General features: G+C 37.3%; 1 protein-coding gene across 5 annotated transcripts in view; it reads left to right on the plus strand.

The window, feature by feature from the left end:
• LOC136846649 (serine-rich adhesin for platelets-like) overlaps positions 1–15,444 on the plus strand; it is a 77,509-nt gene that overhangs the window by 27,870 nt on the left and 34,195 nt on the right. For all 5 annotated transcript variants that reach the window (XM_067117623.1, XM_067117622.1, XM_067117619.1 and 2 more), the window contains 4 exons: positions 1,854–1,981; positions 5,445–5,570; positions 10,428–10,537; positions 11,535–11,697. In XM_067117623.1, the coding sequence (XP_066973724.1) occupies positions 1,854–1,981; positions 5,445–5,570; positions 10,428–10,537; positions 11,535–11,697 (527 nt within the window). The remainder of the gene's footprint in view (positions 1–1,853; positions 1,982–5,444; positions 5,571–10,427; positions 10,538–11,534; positions 11,698–15,444) is intronic.

A 15,444-nucleotide genomic window follows, 5' to 3' on the forward strand; every position in this document is an offset into this window, starting at 1 on the left:
AAAATAAAAGCAGAGAAAAAGTATGTAAAGTGTTAGTATAATAGTGTTTTCAGTGTAGAGCGTGGTTCAATTGTTTAAAATATATGAGCAAACAGTTACCAGTGCTGTATGTGATGACTGACTGGAACAGTAACTAGTTTTTAGTTTAATACTCCAAAGTTACTTGTACAAAAATAACTGGCAAAATGACTCCAGAAGTACTACATATAAGGTGAGCAAACTTTTTGTACATAATACAGCTGACACAATACTTGAACATGAATACTTGAAATAGTTCTCGGAAGTACAGTACTCTTACAGGCTATCCAAGAAACTGGTGCATCACATTTTTTTCTGAATATTATTTTCTAATCTCACAAAAACTGTTATGTAGGTAATAAATATGTAGGTACCTTTTAGGCAAGGCTCTTAACCTGCAAAAAGAGAAACTCAGATTGCACAAAAATAGAACTTCTCACAGTTGGGCTCAGACTCTCGCATAGATGGTAGCTTAAGCTAGGGTTCTGTCCTGCTGTATAAAAATTTACCAACAAAAAAAAAAAAAACTTAAGTTGACTTTCAGCCCCCAGAAGCTTCAGTTAAGCACAACACAATACAGCCTCTTCAGACAGCCTTCCACCCACATAGGGTTACCTTGACAGACATTCCAAGTTGGATCTGGAGAACTTCATCGTAGGTGCTTGCAACTTGATGACTGATTTTCATACAAAACTCAAAATTTGATCCTCAGTGCTAGCTAATATTAGACTCTTAAATTCCCCACTTGGTTTGCAAGCCCCATATGTGACTGATTCACCTGCCTATGTCAGTACTGATCACCTAAAAAAAAAAAGAAAAAAAAGGGGGGGATTAGGCATGTGCCAGCCTAGGCTATATAGGCCTTACCTCACCACATAACCTCTCTACATAGTTATTGCATGCTATTTATTTTATTTTTAATGCAGTAGTACATATAGCCAAAGCTGTTCATTTCATAACACAACTATTCTTACCATTAAAATGGGGAATAACGTCTCAGATTAGCTTTCTGGTGGAAATGATTCTCATGACGTGAGAGACATCCAAAGTGCTTCTTTTCACCTCCCTCTGCTGGACTGGCACCTCAGTAAGTTTTGCCAATTTCATTGCTGCTCTTTGCAGGCAAGGCAGTCTTCATTCACCATGGAGTTGATTGCCAAGGATGCTCCCACCTTTACTCTTTGTTCCACCTGTTGGTTGCCTGCTGAGATGATTACTGCAAAAGATCTTCATGGAGAGATTGACAGTGTCCGGTTGACAGGAGAGGGTTCTTGGTGGTGAAAACGTTTTTTGGCAGCTGAGTCCTCCCTCTTGAATTGTGATTTGTGCTAAAGTGAATGATGGGTGTGTAAGTCAAACAAATCAAATTTTTCTTAAAGTAAAATTTGTCTTGATACAAATTGTTGGACTTGTAGTGGAGACCACATGGTTCATGGTTGCACATGGAAGCTGCTGCCAGTCCAGTCAACAAAGGATCTTTTTCCTTACATTCAGGAATGGAGTCACAAATTTGGCTAATGTAAATAACGAGTTATTACAAAAATCAGTTTTGTTAAGTAAATTTTTAAAAATTTCTTCCTTTGATGTTTTGTGAGACAATTTCCACTTCTTTTTAGCGTGTATTAGACATTCAGGTAATTTTTTTTATTTTTAATTTGCAGTTATATTAAGTTTGAGCTTTGTCAAAGTCATTAAAATTCTATGAACTCTCTTAAATAAATTTTTGTATACTTGTGGTTATCAAATGATTGTGAGGCTTTGTAGGGTTGCTGATAAATTTAATCATTGACCATAATTTTTGTTTTACTGAATTAAAAGAGATTTCATATTTTTAGATCCAACATGCCTTACACTTCTAGTGAAGATGTGAAGATCCTCAAGTACATAATTAAATACAAAGGATATGATAAACTTGGCGGCAATGTTTTTTGGAAGGACATGGAAGCCAGTAAAACTGTTCCAGGTAGGTAAATAAGATAAGTTGAATTTGTACACAGACACTACAAATTTAGTTATGTTCTCAATGTACATTAGTTTGACTGTTTATTTTACATACAGTATAGTGAAAATATCACCTCCATGGAATCAGATATCAGAGACTCACAAAAATCTGATTCAAAGGTGATAGGGACTTTAATTGTCTTCTATTTTTTCAAAGTAAGAAAAAACCAGGAGCAGTATCTGTCAGACAGAAGGATCCCATAGCACCAAGGAACAAACAAATGTGAATCAGCCACTGGGTTTTACTCATTACACTGTTACCTAAACCTACTGTTGATTCTTGATGACTTGGTACAAATACTTTCACTTTTCATAAGATTAGTCATCATGAACTTTAAAGAAATTTATCTTTGACAGGGCAAACTGTACAAATTAGATATATCATTAAACAGTGAATAAAGAGTTAACTGTAATTATCACAAGGATAAGAATGGCATGTTTTATAAAAAGAAACTAGGCATGTGTTTTTAAGTATAAAAAAATAAAAGGGGAATGCTGTGAGACACATTTAGGGTTTGTTTGCAACGGCATTAAAGGCTCTGGTCAGGGGATGACTTCTGGTAATTGAGATGAGATTTAGCCTTATTCACTTCCATAAGAGGCTGCAGGTTTAATGATTGCTGTTTTTCAGAATCAATTTGTATTTAAGATTATGATATTGCAGGTAAGCTTTAGACATGAAAAACTGAATACTGTAATGGGTTTAATAAATTATGTTTGGTAATCCACTGATCTATATCATTGGAGGAAGGAAATATTTTGGGGCAGACCTCAGTATTAGACTTGGGTAGTACTGAATTCCCAACCTGGGATGGCAGTGCTGAATTTTTATTGTTCCCATATGCAACTTTCTGGTTATCATGATTAGTGAAGCAGCTGGCTAGGGAAGTTTTGGACTGGGATGTGGGTTCTTTGCCAAAATGCACGCAAAAATATCGTTTTTGCAAAACAGTTTTCTTGTTGTGAGTCTGCTTTATTCTAAATTATAATCTAGACATATCACTTTCAGTTTCACAATAGTCTTGCTGATACATTGGATCATCATCCAACAACCCTGAACTCAAAGTTGGTCAGATTTGCTTGGAGATTTGCAGGGCTAGGGAGAGATTTGAAACGCTGACCATCACTGGCGTTTACTGAGCAAAGGCTTGATAAGTTGCCAGTTAGTATCATCGTCAAGCAACCCTGTGAACCTGAACATGGGCAGAATTGCTAAATTCTTAGGACAAATGGCCTTTCACGCACTAACTGCTGAGAGTAGTACAGGACTAAGTACCTCTCATAAGTGTTTGCTTTTTCCACTAATAGGACATTTTTATTTACTGGTTTTCTAGCTATTTCTCATCATTTCGTCCATGGTGCAGTTTCTTTTGTACTGCTTTTCCACCTTGTGCTTCACAGTCTTGTATACCCCCAAGATATCAGAAATGCCGATTGCTATTTTAATAAAGTATGTCCCTAGAAATGTCATCAAATTCAGGACAAATGGCCAGCCATAGTTCAGTGATGCATGTAGATGAGCTTTCCATGACAAACAGACCAAATTCATCACATGGAGACAAAATTATTCAAATTAAAATTACACCATTTTTGTTGAGAGTCACCATGCTGCAAATAGAACTTACATAAAGCTGAGAGAAATTACAATAATTCCTTGAAGAGGAAACTTGAATGAGTTACTCAGCCTCATCAGTAGTGGGGCAAGTTGGCATCATCTCTTTTTGGGTGAGGCTCTTAGACTGGTTACTGGCCCTAGGGGAAAAGGCTGAACTGCATCGAGCTTTTGAAGCTAAGCAATGAGTTGAGGATGTCCCTCTCCCTGATACTTGTCATCCCGAGCCTCTTCTTAAAAAATTTGTATTTCACTCCAGGGATGTTATGAAATTCTGGATAATCTTGATAGCTGGGGTGTAGAAGATCCTGATGGTTTATTCCTTTTGTTTTTTAAGAGAGTTTCTGGTGTGTTGTCTCCCAAGATTAGTAGATTCTATAGATTTTTATGTCAATGTAGTATCTTTGCAGATGGTTGCTAGCTTAGTAATACAGTGCCTGTGCCAAAGAGTGGCATGCATATCTGCAGACTGCTGTAACTGCAGCCCAATTTCTATTCTCCCCGTGCTCTCCAAAGTTGGTGAAAAACTTATTTTTAAGCCACTATATAAGTATGTATGTACCTGCAATGCTCTTTTAGACTTGACATGCCATTTGCAAGAGAACCTTGATAAGGGTTTTGAGTGCAGAGTAGTTCAAATAGATTTTAGTGCTGCTTTCGTCTTAGTAAATCGCAGGGCACTTATTTATAAACCTTTGAATCTTGGAGTGGGTGGATATGTTTTAGGATTACTTCAAGATTTCCTTACCGGTTAGGCAGCATTGAGTTGCTGTAGATGGGATCTTTAGCAAACCAAGACCTAGTGTGTCTGGAGTTCTACAGCACAGTGTTCTTGGTGCACTGTTATTTTTTAGTGTATACAAGTGATTATTATTGTTAGCCAGAAAAACAAGATTGTTCAGTACGCCAATGATGCAGCACTTGTGGGTGTAGTTAAGTCTCCACTTATGAGAAATGAAGCTACCCCCAGCCTCAATTGGGACATGGACTGGATCAGCGAATGGTGTAGTCGGTGGGGTATGAGGCTGAACTCCAGTAAAATGAACACTACCGATTAGCAGATCTCGTACAGATTTCCCATCCCATCCTCCCCTTCAGGTGGATGGGACTTTGCTGAATGAGTCTGAAGCTTTAACTATTCAAGGTGTAACTTTTGAAACACATCTTACTTTTGAGTAACATCTAATGAAAGTTTCAGTGAATGGCGCACGAAAGTTAAGTATTGTTCGTAAGGCATCATATATTTATGTTAAGTATTGTTCGTAAAACATCATATATTTATGACTGATAAAATCATTGCAACCTGTTTTAGGTAATTTGTCTTCCCTTTGCTAGAATACTGTTCTCCAGAGTGGATGTCTGGTTCTGCCAAAGATGAATGTCTTTTAGGTAGAGTGGTTCATGGTGGTAGGTTTCTGTTTCCTATTAGCAGTTATGACTTGGACCATCGACTGATGGTCTCTTGTTTGTCACTTTTTCATAAGTTGTATTTTAATAGAGATCTTTCATATTCTCAATTGATCCATGAACCCCCTTTTCCTGCTGAGAGCAACCATATTTGCTGAACAGCAGCACCAACGTGCAGTAAATGTGCCTCTGTATTTCCCATTACCTTCTGTTACTTTTTCCGAACAAACACCATATTCTTTGGAAGCCTGAATTTCAAGTCAAAGGCCCCTGTGGGCTTGTTCCATATGAATAGGGTTCATCTTCTGAGAAGTAATAATAATAATAATGAATATTTATTTAGCTGTAACCTTTGTTTTATACAGTATTTTTGGAATACCTGACCGTATTCATTTTTCCTCTCCAGGCAGGAGTTGGCACAGTTTAAAAGAACGTTATCGGAAGAGAATTGTTCATCACCTTCCTATATTTCTCCATTATGGTATTAACGAAAATCATCTCAGGCGCCTGTCGTCGGGAGCAGGGGAGATAGGTAAGTTACATGCACTGAAGTTACTTGATCTTGTAGACAGCTTGCTTTATCATACTCTTTTAAATGATCAAAACTTCCAAGTTGTCATGATTAAAATGATCAGATGACTGCTCTTTTAGTGGGAAGGTAAGAAATATAGTAGTCAAGGCATTGTTTGACAGGTCTGTTAAGCACTGAACTTTGTTTTTAAAGATTTAGGATACATGGTAATCTAAGAATTAGGATACAGGCAGTCTCCGGGTTGCGTCAGCCTCGGCTTTCATTGTTCTGAGCATATGGCGCTTTTCAAATATATTCATCAAAAATCTATTCTGGGTTACATCAGATGTTTCGAGGTTAGTACGTTGTTTCAGTCTTACAGCGTGCTTTAAGCTACGGAAGGATGTTTGTAAATTTTTTTAGGAAATTCTACAAGATCATGGCTGCACACCTCACCAGAAGCAAGGTAAATCAGTTGGGAAGTTTTCAAGACAACCAAAGGATTAAAGGTAAAGTGTTTATCATTTGATTTCTCATTTTTAGCAATTTTTTAATACGGTGTTCCGGCTTACATCGCGCTTCAGGAATGGAACCCCTGACGTAACCCAGGGACTGCCTGTACATAGTAAATAGTGAGGTTGTAAGTTTATTGCCTGCAGGCATAGGATTTTTGGGAAGAAAATGACAATATAAGTTTTAGAAAGAATTGGAAGGTCTGTGTTGTGAGTTGGACCATCATCATTACAGTTGTTTTTATGTTAGCGCTTCCCTTTATGGGATTAGATGTGCTCTTTGTACCTGAACTGTTATTAGGAGTGGGTCTTCATCTATCTCATATTCCATGATTTCCTGAGCCTTGTACAATCCATCATAATCTTGAGATATAGGTCTGCTTTTCCAGCATCTGGATACCACATCTTTGCCAATTCCTCATTCATAATTTGATCTTCCTGCCTTACTCTGCCTCATAGAGGAGTACAGGCTTTATGAATGCATCATAAGCCTTTGGTTTCTGTTAATGATGCACTTTATTTATCATTTGTTGGATATTTTGTGTAGTGATATATTGCTCATTATCACAAGTGTTCCAAGTATTTTTACAAATATCTTACAACCTGGTAGGGGAACCAAAGAGAGTAGTGAATAGGAGTTTGAGTGTCATTGGAGTGTACTTCATTTGTATTCCAGTGTGTAAGCAGGGATATGATAGTTGAAACATTTTTCCAATATTAAAATGTAATCTTTCATTTCACATATGCTGTATTGCTCAGAATGGTTTAGTGTTGGTCAAGAATTGAGTTATCACCTGAGGAATGACTTACGTCTTTTCTTGTGGTGAGTAACCTTCATAAGAGAACAATCCTGCCCCTGTGGTCACAGTTGATACTGTGAGTTAGAGCATTATGCATGTTGGTACCATGCTGCTACCTTGAATGGTAGAACAGCATGAGGTTTTCATGTGGTACACTGGGGTAGGTACAACAAAAATCCAGTTTTGGGCCCTGTCATATGATCAGCTGATACGGGTCGGTAACACATGGACATTTAATTAAAATTATGCGATGAATGCCATTATAGGTTAAGCTACACACATCCATCATGAGCTGTGGAGACTTGAACACTCATTAATGGCAATTGATACAAAGATGTCAGATACTATAACCCAAAAACAGTTGCCAGCACAGGAGCCCAAGACAGACTCTCAGTATCAGAACTGTAGACATGAAGAGCTAGTATAAAAAAACCTGAGACATTGGCATTAACCATGGACCACAGACACATTGATATGAGAGGCAAAGAAATTGGCTCTTGTCACAGGTTACCTATATGATCAGTTGAAAACACAGGTAACACGGTACCATACGGCACTAATTTCCGACAAAGTCTGTCAGCAATACAATAAGAACACATAATGAAGTTGATAAAACCTGAATGACTGGAGAAGAAAATCATTATTAAGTAAGCTGAGAACATTGTCACACACCAGTATTGTCCATCATGGAAGGAGTTTGGAAAAAGGCCTGACCAATTTGTAAGTATATACTGCACAGCCAGGCCCTATGAAAATCAGGGTTTTCACTCAGTGGCCTGCTTAGATTGTGTAATAATAATAATAATGAGAATTTAGCTCCTAGTTGAGTTCTAGTTAGCAAATTCTAAGCATGTCCTCAACACAGCTGCAAAAGTAATTGAGCCACTGTGTGGGTTAGCTGGTCTTGTAAAAGGTGTTTCGCAATCATTCTGCCTACGCCTATGTAAGGATACAGCTAGTTGAGCAAGACTGCTATGCTGATTTTTTTTGCCATTCACATAATGATGATGATGATAATTTTGTTGATGACTTTCATTGTTAACTTCACCAAAGTCACATGCCAGCAGGAGCCCTGGTCCCACTCTCCATAGACATATTGATGTATATTGATGCTTTGAGTCAAAGTTGATGAGCAATAGGAACTTTGATGTCACATGACTGCGGATGGCACATCTACTTCCTCAGGTTGTAAATCCTCGAAGCATTTCCTTCATATATGGCAGGAAAGAACAGTAGGTAGGATAATTGACTTTGCATTTGTGGCATATTTAAGAAATATGGGCAGCACATGCTCCAAGACTGTGTTGGCTGGCACTAGATATCATATTGGCAAAAACAAATGAATGGTTACTGAACTCATGAGATCTGCAAGGCCCTGTGGCATCTGTGGTGCATATCACTGGTAGATCAGTTTGCTACAAGCAGGAACCACAAGCTCTGCATTTACAGTTCCAGCCAAGCCCGACTTATTAAAGAAACTACTTATTAGTCCTTAACATCGAAAGAACTAGTAGTAATAAGAAGACTCAAAACTATCAGTACAAAAATTCTTACCAAAATAGAAACACAGACTAAGCACATAAACAGCAGGTAGTAATAACCACACAAATGACTTAACAGGGTGTAACCAGGTGTCTGTTCAACTCATAGTAAGTAGCTGCCACAAAAAAAACCACACACACACATGCCTAAGTAGGCTTAACTATGTAATAGGTCTAAAATGAAGGCATAAATGCTTAGTTACGGAAGATCATTAGAAATACATCAAACCAATGATGAAAACTCCAGAATTAAGATCACAGGAAATATTATTATGAAAATCACACTGAAGAAAAGGCTAGATAGAGAAGAAAGAGTATTAATGGACAAAAAATTTGTGATGTATGGATAAGAATATAGCTTGTGGAATCCTTTAAATTCTATAAGCAGCTTGTGAACCATATGGGAGACAGACAAGAAATAAACAGTGTTAGGAACAATCGTTTGCTGATTGTTCCCTTGGTGGGTTGTTGCCTCTTTTCGTTTTTGCTTTTTCCTTTGTGTAAGGAGTTGACGTCTGTCATGGGGTGCTTGACAGAGTCAGTCAGGTTCGTAGCAGCAACGAGTCGGGTCCAAGGCAGCAGCAAGCCAGTTGGAGTAGCAGCAGCAGGTATTTGTACCTGAGAGTCAGTTCTCAGCAGCAGAGCAGTGGAGAGCATTTTTCGCCACGATGGTTGTCGTCTCGACTCTGTCATGGGCGCCTGGTATTGGAGGAGGACGTCAGCACTGTTTTTGGGGACGAGATGGTTGCCGTTTCGGCACTGTCATGGTCGTCCGGTATTGGAGAAGGACGTCAGTACTGCTTTGGGGACGAGAAGGTTGCCGTGTCGGCTCTGTCGTGGTCGCCCAGTATTTGGGGACGAGATGGTTGCCGTGTCGGCTCTGTCGTGGATGTCTGGTGCTGGAGGAGGACGTCAGTACCATTTCTGTATGCTGTTTGATTTTGTATTTATTATTAATGTTTTATTTTATGCTGCTTGTTAATATTTATTTATGCTGTTCATTTTGTTATACCGTTTTGGTATTGTTTTTGCTGCTTGAATGTTGTTTATGTTGCTTGATTATCAACTATGTTGTAAGCTGTGCTTACGTGTTATTTATGCTGCCTATTGTTTATTTGTAATGTTTGTTGAGCTGGCCATGTTTATGTTTTTGGTAATTTTTTTTATGTTCATTTATGTACTGACTTATTTTATTTTTTTGGCTTTGATTGTTGCTGCTGATGTTAAGTGATTAATTCATTTGTTATTGTTCATTTGATTGCTTATTTTAAATTGAACCTGACTCAACTGTAAATATGTACATAATTTACTGTAAATAAATTAGTTTAAGGTCACTTTTTGGTTTTGTTCGGCTCCTCCCTCCTTTGTTTGTCACCTCTTGTCAATCATTTCAGCCGAATTGCTTGTTTGCTTATAGAACCTGTTGATCTGGGAGAGGCGAGATCATAATAAACAGCCAACTATTTGGATCTGAAAGACCCAGTGCACTTGCTGTAACTTCCCTGCAGCAGTGTACCTTTTTCTCATCCTCCACTACAATTTATTGTCTAGGATTGCATGTATGCACAAAATAGGATATGTTGAATAATGGGTTTATGGCAGAACAGGTAATCTTCAGTCGCCAACAACAAGAATAAATATCAGTCCTGTACCATTGCGAATTTATTCTTGTAAGGTAGATATTTCTGGGAAAGGTTTTTGGTGGAAGGTGGAAATTATAAACACTAAAATTTTTAATATGATTGTATAATATCCTAAAATGATTGTCTTAAATACAAAATTGAGGAAACATGCCAAAGGCAAATTGGTGTGGTTTGCTTTAAAACAACATACAGAAGCACTATGCAGTTTTAGCAGTTAACAAAGTGTAATACTAAAATTTGGACCTAAAATTTCATACTAAGCCTGGGAATATTTGCTTTCTATAATTATGTCATCATGTACAGTAATTTGAAGGATAGAGGTGCAGTTGTTAAAATTAGAATGTAAGTTTAGAAGAAGTACTGATAGTTCCCATTATTTCAGATCATGGGAGCCAGTCTAAAGATGATTCTAACATTCGTAAAAGACCTTATACAAGAGATGAAGATTACTTGATTTTGAAATTCATAAGTGAAAACAAAAGACATTCTCAGGTAAGAAAAGTATTACATGTTGATAAAACTTTCTGGAATTCTGTAGAATGATTGGTCAGGTTAAATTGTCTAGTAATAATAATCATCTTATATTCTAACACTGTGTCAGGTCATCTTATCCTTAGCAACTAGCCCTGATCTATATTATCCCAACTTTATTTCCTAGATCTAATAAACAAACAACGTTCATATTTTATTTTATTTTTGAAAAATTTATCAGTAATTTTAAAAAATAACAGTATAGGGTTGTAGTATTACTGCAGGTAAACTTGCTGCTGCTTTCAGCCTTCTCTGGACTTGATCTTCAATCACACCATCAGTTTTGAAGATAAGAACCTTGAGATTGCTTGTACAGCAGTACCATGATGGGAAAGAAAGTTTCAAAACATTACTTCTGTTGGGGTGCCCACAAGAAATTTATTGAATTGCTTGCAAATTCTTTTTACCTTATACAGTACCTTGAGTGGATTTCTAGGACACCTCAGTTATTAGATTAACCAGTTACTTTCAAGTTCTTTTTCTTAACTTATTGATAAATTTATTATTTGTGAAGCTGGGAAGTCTGGCTTATATGAAGGTGGTGGTGTATTAGCATTCAACTGAAATGTCCCAAAAAGAAATGTCAAGCACCATATCTATAGAGCAATCCAAAGTCAGCAGCCCTAAGCTAGATTTAGAAATGAATCAAAGTTTTAAGGCCTTTGACACTGTTTATTTACTTACATAAATATATACATACTATATTTATGACACTGTTTATTTACTTACATAAATATATACATACTATATTTAATTATACTGTAGGTAACATATCCTTTTTATTGTATTACACTATCAAATAGGTAACATATCCTTTCAATTGCAACATATTATCAAAAAGTATTAGGTTTTCAGTTATCCTTTATGAAGGTAATATTTAAGCAGTTTCAAAAGTAAGCCAACAATTTTTGAAGCACAACTGGTATTGACAGTTGGTAATTTAAATTTCTTCTTTTAGATTGGTGGAAAATTAATGTGGGTCCTTATGTCAGAAAGTATTGAAGGTCTACAAGGAAGGACTTGGTTAAGTTTAAAAGAACGATTTCGGCGAACAATAATGAAAAATCTTGGTTCTTATAAAATCTCAGATGAAGAAAAGAGAAAATTCAAGAAAAGTGAAGGTAAGTTTATTTTCAAAGTACAGTAAAATGCATCATGACTGACACCCTTGGGAGCAAGGGGTTGATTTAACTTTGCATGTTGATTGAGGGCTATCCTTTTGAAATATAATGTGTATCCTGAGCTGTCATTTCATCATTCATTAATAATAAATAATACGTATTTTTCATAGTTTTATTATTAAATATTTCATAACATCGTAAACTGATCATATCCTGTGCTCACCTAACTCAAACACTAGTGTAGCAAGTGCTTAAATTCATACATCAATACAGCAGACGACAGATACGTACACCTCTCTCTCTCTCTCTCTCTCTCTCTCTCTCTCTCTCTCTCTCTCTCTCTCTCTCTCTCTCTCTCTCTCTCTCTCTCTCTCTCTCTCTCTCTCTCTCTCTCTCTCTCTCTCTCTCTCTCTCTCTCAGACCTTTTTTTTAAAGGACAGCTATCTTCTTGTTAAAAAAAAAAGGGTAAGTATTTCCCTGTCAAAAATCTTTTTTATAAATTAATAACCAAGGAAGAGAAAGGTGAGCAAGTGTACAACAATACATAGATTACCATGGCACAATGCATACATGTATGCATATGCATGTACATATACACAACAACATGGCTGTGTAGTTGATACCATTTACATTACTTTGTAATCTGTTCAAGTTTGTTTTAGGTTGCTGGCATGTTAACGTCAGAAAAGCTTTTTAAAATAAGTCAACTGAAAAAATTACAGTAATCAGTATTTTACACTAGCCAAGGTCATACTTCCTCAGTGCACTGAAAGAGTCAAATGTGTGCAGGACGCCAACCCCCCCCCAAAAAATGCAATTAACTCGTGATTGTTGCCACCTTACTTTTAGGTTTATTTTTTGTTTTTAAAACATTTTTTGTTCAAAATTCAGGATTCAAAATTGGTGTGCATCTTCAATTTTGTTGTTTATCTTCATAGTGTGCAAATTTAAGCACATAAATTCATAGTCACCAGCAGATTTATCAGAGGCAGGGGAGGACTCTTGAGTAGTGGAGTAGCTTAATTCACACACACACACACACAGAAATGGTATTATATTTGGATGATTGGCTATTAGAGCCTATAGTCTGTCCAGTCAAAAGAAAAAAAGTAAGTTTTTGGAATGGCGAAAAGTAAATGTATATGGCATTTCTTTAAAAAGAAGTAAACATTGTTCTCTCAAACTCTTTCTCTAGATAGTTATTGGTTTAATGGTAGTTGGAGGAAAAATGTGCTGGTTGTTTGATAGTTCCAGTTGTTTAACCCTTAAGGGATAGATCCCCTCATGAGAGGATCTAAAACAGGTTTCCGGTGGTGGACAGATCTCCTCTGAGGAGTATTAATATTACGCGCCATACGATTTGGCTGTATCAAGCAGGAAAGAGTTTCCATCACTTCAGTGGCCCATAAATGAATAATGGCAACTAAAGAATTCAGCTTAGCTCAATCTTGGGCGTCTTAGGGAATTCAGTGTTGTTCTTAACTTGAAGGGGGAATGTCTTGCTCCTATCTCCCACAACGTCTTTTTATTTATTTGCTCATAAATATACCCAGGGATTGCTGTTGGTTTTAGTTCTTATCTTTTATGATATGATGTAAGTTATAATAGTAATTTTGCAAAGAAATATTAGAAAAAACATGTATACTTCCAAAAAAGTTACTGTATCTCCTGATCTCAGTAAATTTACATAAATAATTTACAACAAATATACTCAGAATTTGTTACTGATTTTAGTTATTATCTGTTATGATATTGTGAACTGTAATTATAATTTTACAAAATAAAATAAATTATTAGAAAAAACATGTATAACTTGGTAAAATTTACGAGTATTTTGTAAAAGAGGCCCCACACAGAGTTGTGAACAGTCACTTTCAACTTCCCGTGGAAGGTAGGGAAAATTTTTTTATAATTTTTTTTCTTGCACCATGTGCATTTGCATACCTTCTGCTTTCCATTGATGTATTTTTTTTTTTTTTCTTAAATTGGCCGACCTTAAAGTTTGCCTGGTCTGGGGTGTTGCATGATATAATTAGCCCGTCCCTTGAGGGTTAACTAATGAATACAAGGGAGTTTACTGTATCTTGTATCATTATTTTTTAAATAAATGAATTTTACCTCTCCATTATATAGCTTTACCTTCCATGCCAGTAAAGGTATGACAAATGGCAAATGATGGTTCTCCCATTTCCAGTAAGTACTGATATATATCTGTTTACTTCCCCAACCTCCCACCAGCTGCTGCACGCCATCCTTCTGTCACCCATGTAATCAACTGGTGCTTCTAGATTGTAAGATTCGTTCCCATTCAGGTTGCTGATTTGCAGCTTTTCATGGATTTTCTTTTGGATTTTGCTTTGGTTTAAGATGGCTTTTGGTAACAGGAAGTGATATTGCAAAGTAAGCGACTGCCATAATAGGCTTTATTCACTTTCTGTTTAGTGACATGACTTGTGTATTCTATGTAGGGCTGTTGACTTGTTTGCACCACTCCTGATGCCACATTCTCCTCAGGAGTGGTAAGTCGCTCTTCCCTGTCAGCTACTTCTTTGCCATTGCGCGCACCACTCCTCGATGCCATGTTCTCCTTGGGAGCGTTTAAGTCAAACTGCTCTGTCAGCAAATTCCTTGCTATTGTGGAAGTGCCATTGAGAAACTTCAATTTCAGCTTTGCATGAATCTGTAAATTTGGAGCATAAGGAACAGTTGTCCCCAGTTCAGACTTTGTTCAGCCCTGTAGCTTTGTCCCAGTCTACACCAGTAGCTCACGATTTCCAAGTATTTTTTATTATATGCTTGCTCCATATAAGGATTTGAACCTGGACATTGTAGTGAACTCTGCTTAAGTTTTAGATTCAAAGTCCAATGAAATATTGGTTCCATTTTTGGACATTTAGTCAGTGATTACTTCTTGTATGAGACATGAGGTGTCACTGATCTTGTTCTGCCAATCCCCATGCCTGCTTCAGTTCCCATTTTGGCAGTCGCTTCTGAGTGGTTTGTTACCATCACCCCAGGAGCTGCTTCAAGGAGACCTTACAGCATAAGGATTCCTCCAAGAGTCCCTCCTTGTTCTTACCGCCTTTTGTGGGGAAATGCAGAGGAGCGCCTTATGCTACCAGACATCTTCCCAATTTGGATGTAGCTGCGGGAAAGGACTTACCTTCTTTTCCCTCTTAGATCCATTTCATAGGAGGGTAGTTTTTTCAGGTAAAGGTTATCTCTCTTAGCAAGAGTAAACACCATGACCAAGTCACTTTTTCGCCCCATTGAGATTCTTTTGTTTATGGAGTTGTTGATAGGCTTGGTTGACTCTGGTGTGTGAACTACTACCTACTCCGTCAGCAGGCAGAGATGTAGTTACTACTTAGCCTTTGTCGATTGTGCCATTAAGGATGCTACGAGAAAATGTTGTCTCAAGTTCTCCAATCTCATCCTTAAGAAACAAAAATTGCAGTTGCTCAGCCAAGTCAGTAAACAAAGCTCATAAGGCCTTGATTTTATTCAACCCACTTCTCAATCGTATTCTATTCTCAGAGGTTTTCTCTGCTGGTGTAGAAGTTGCTGAGAAGACTGAGACCAAGTCTCATTTGGCTAAGGCTTAGACCCTTAGGCACCTTTCTCCTCCTCTTTTGGCTGTGCAGAGAGTAAAATCCAAAAAATCCAAACCCTCTACGCAAAAGGAGTCTAGAAGTCAGTCTTTTCAAGGGGGCTCCAGACTGTCGGCCAAGGCTTTTACAAAGTCTA

Source organism: Macrobrachium rosenbergii, chromosome 15 (assembly GCF_040412425.1).
Source record: "Macrobrachium rosenbergii isolate ZJJX-2024 chromosome 15, ASM4041242v1, whole genome shotgun sequence".
Lineage (NCBI taxonomy): Eukaryota > Metazoa > Arthropoda > Malacostraca > Decapoda > Palaemonidae > Macrobrachium > Macrobrachium rosenbergii.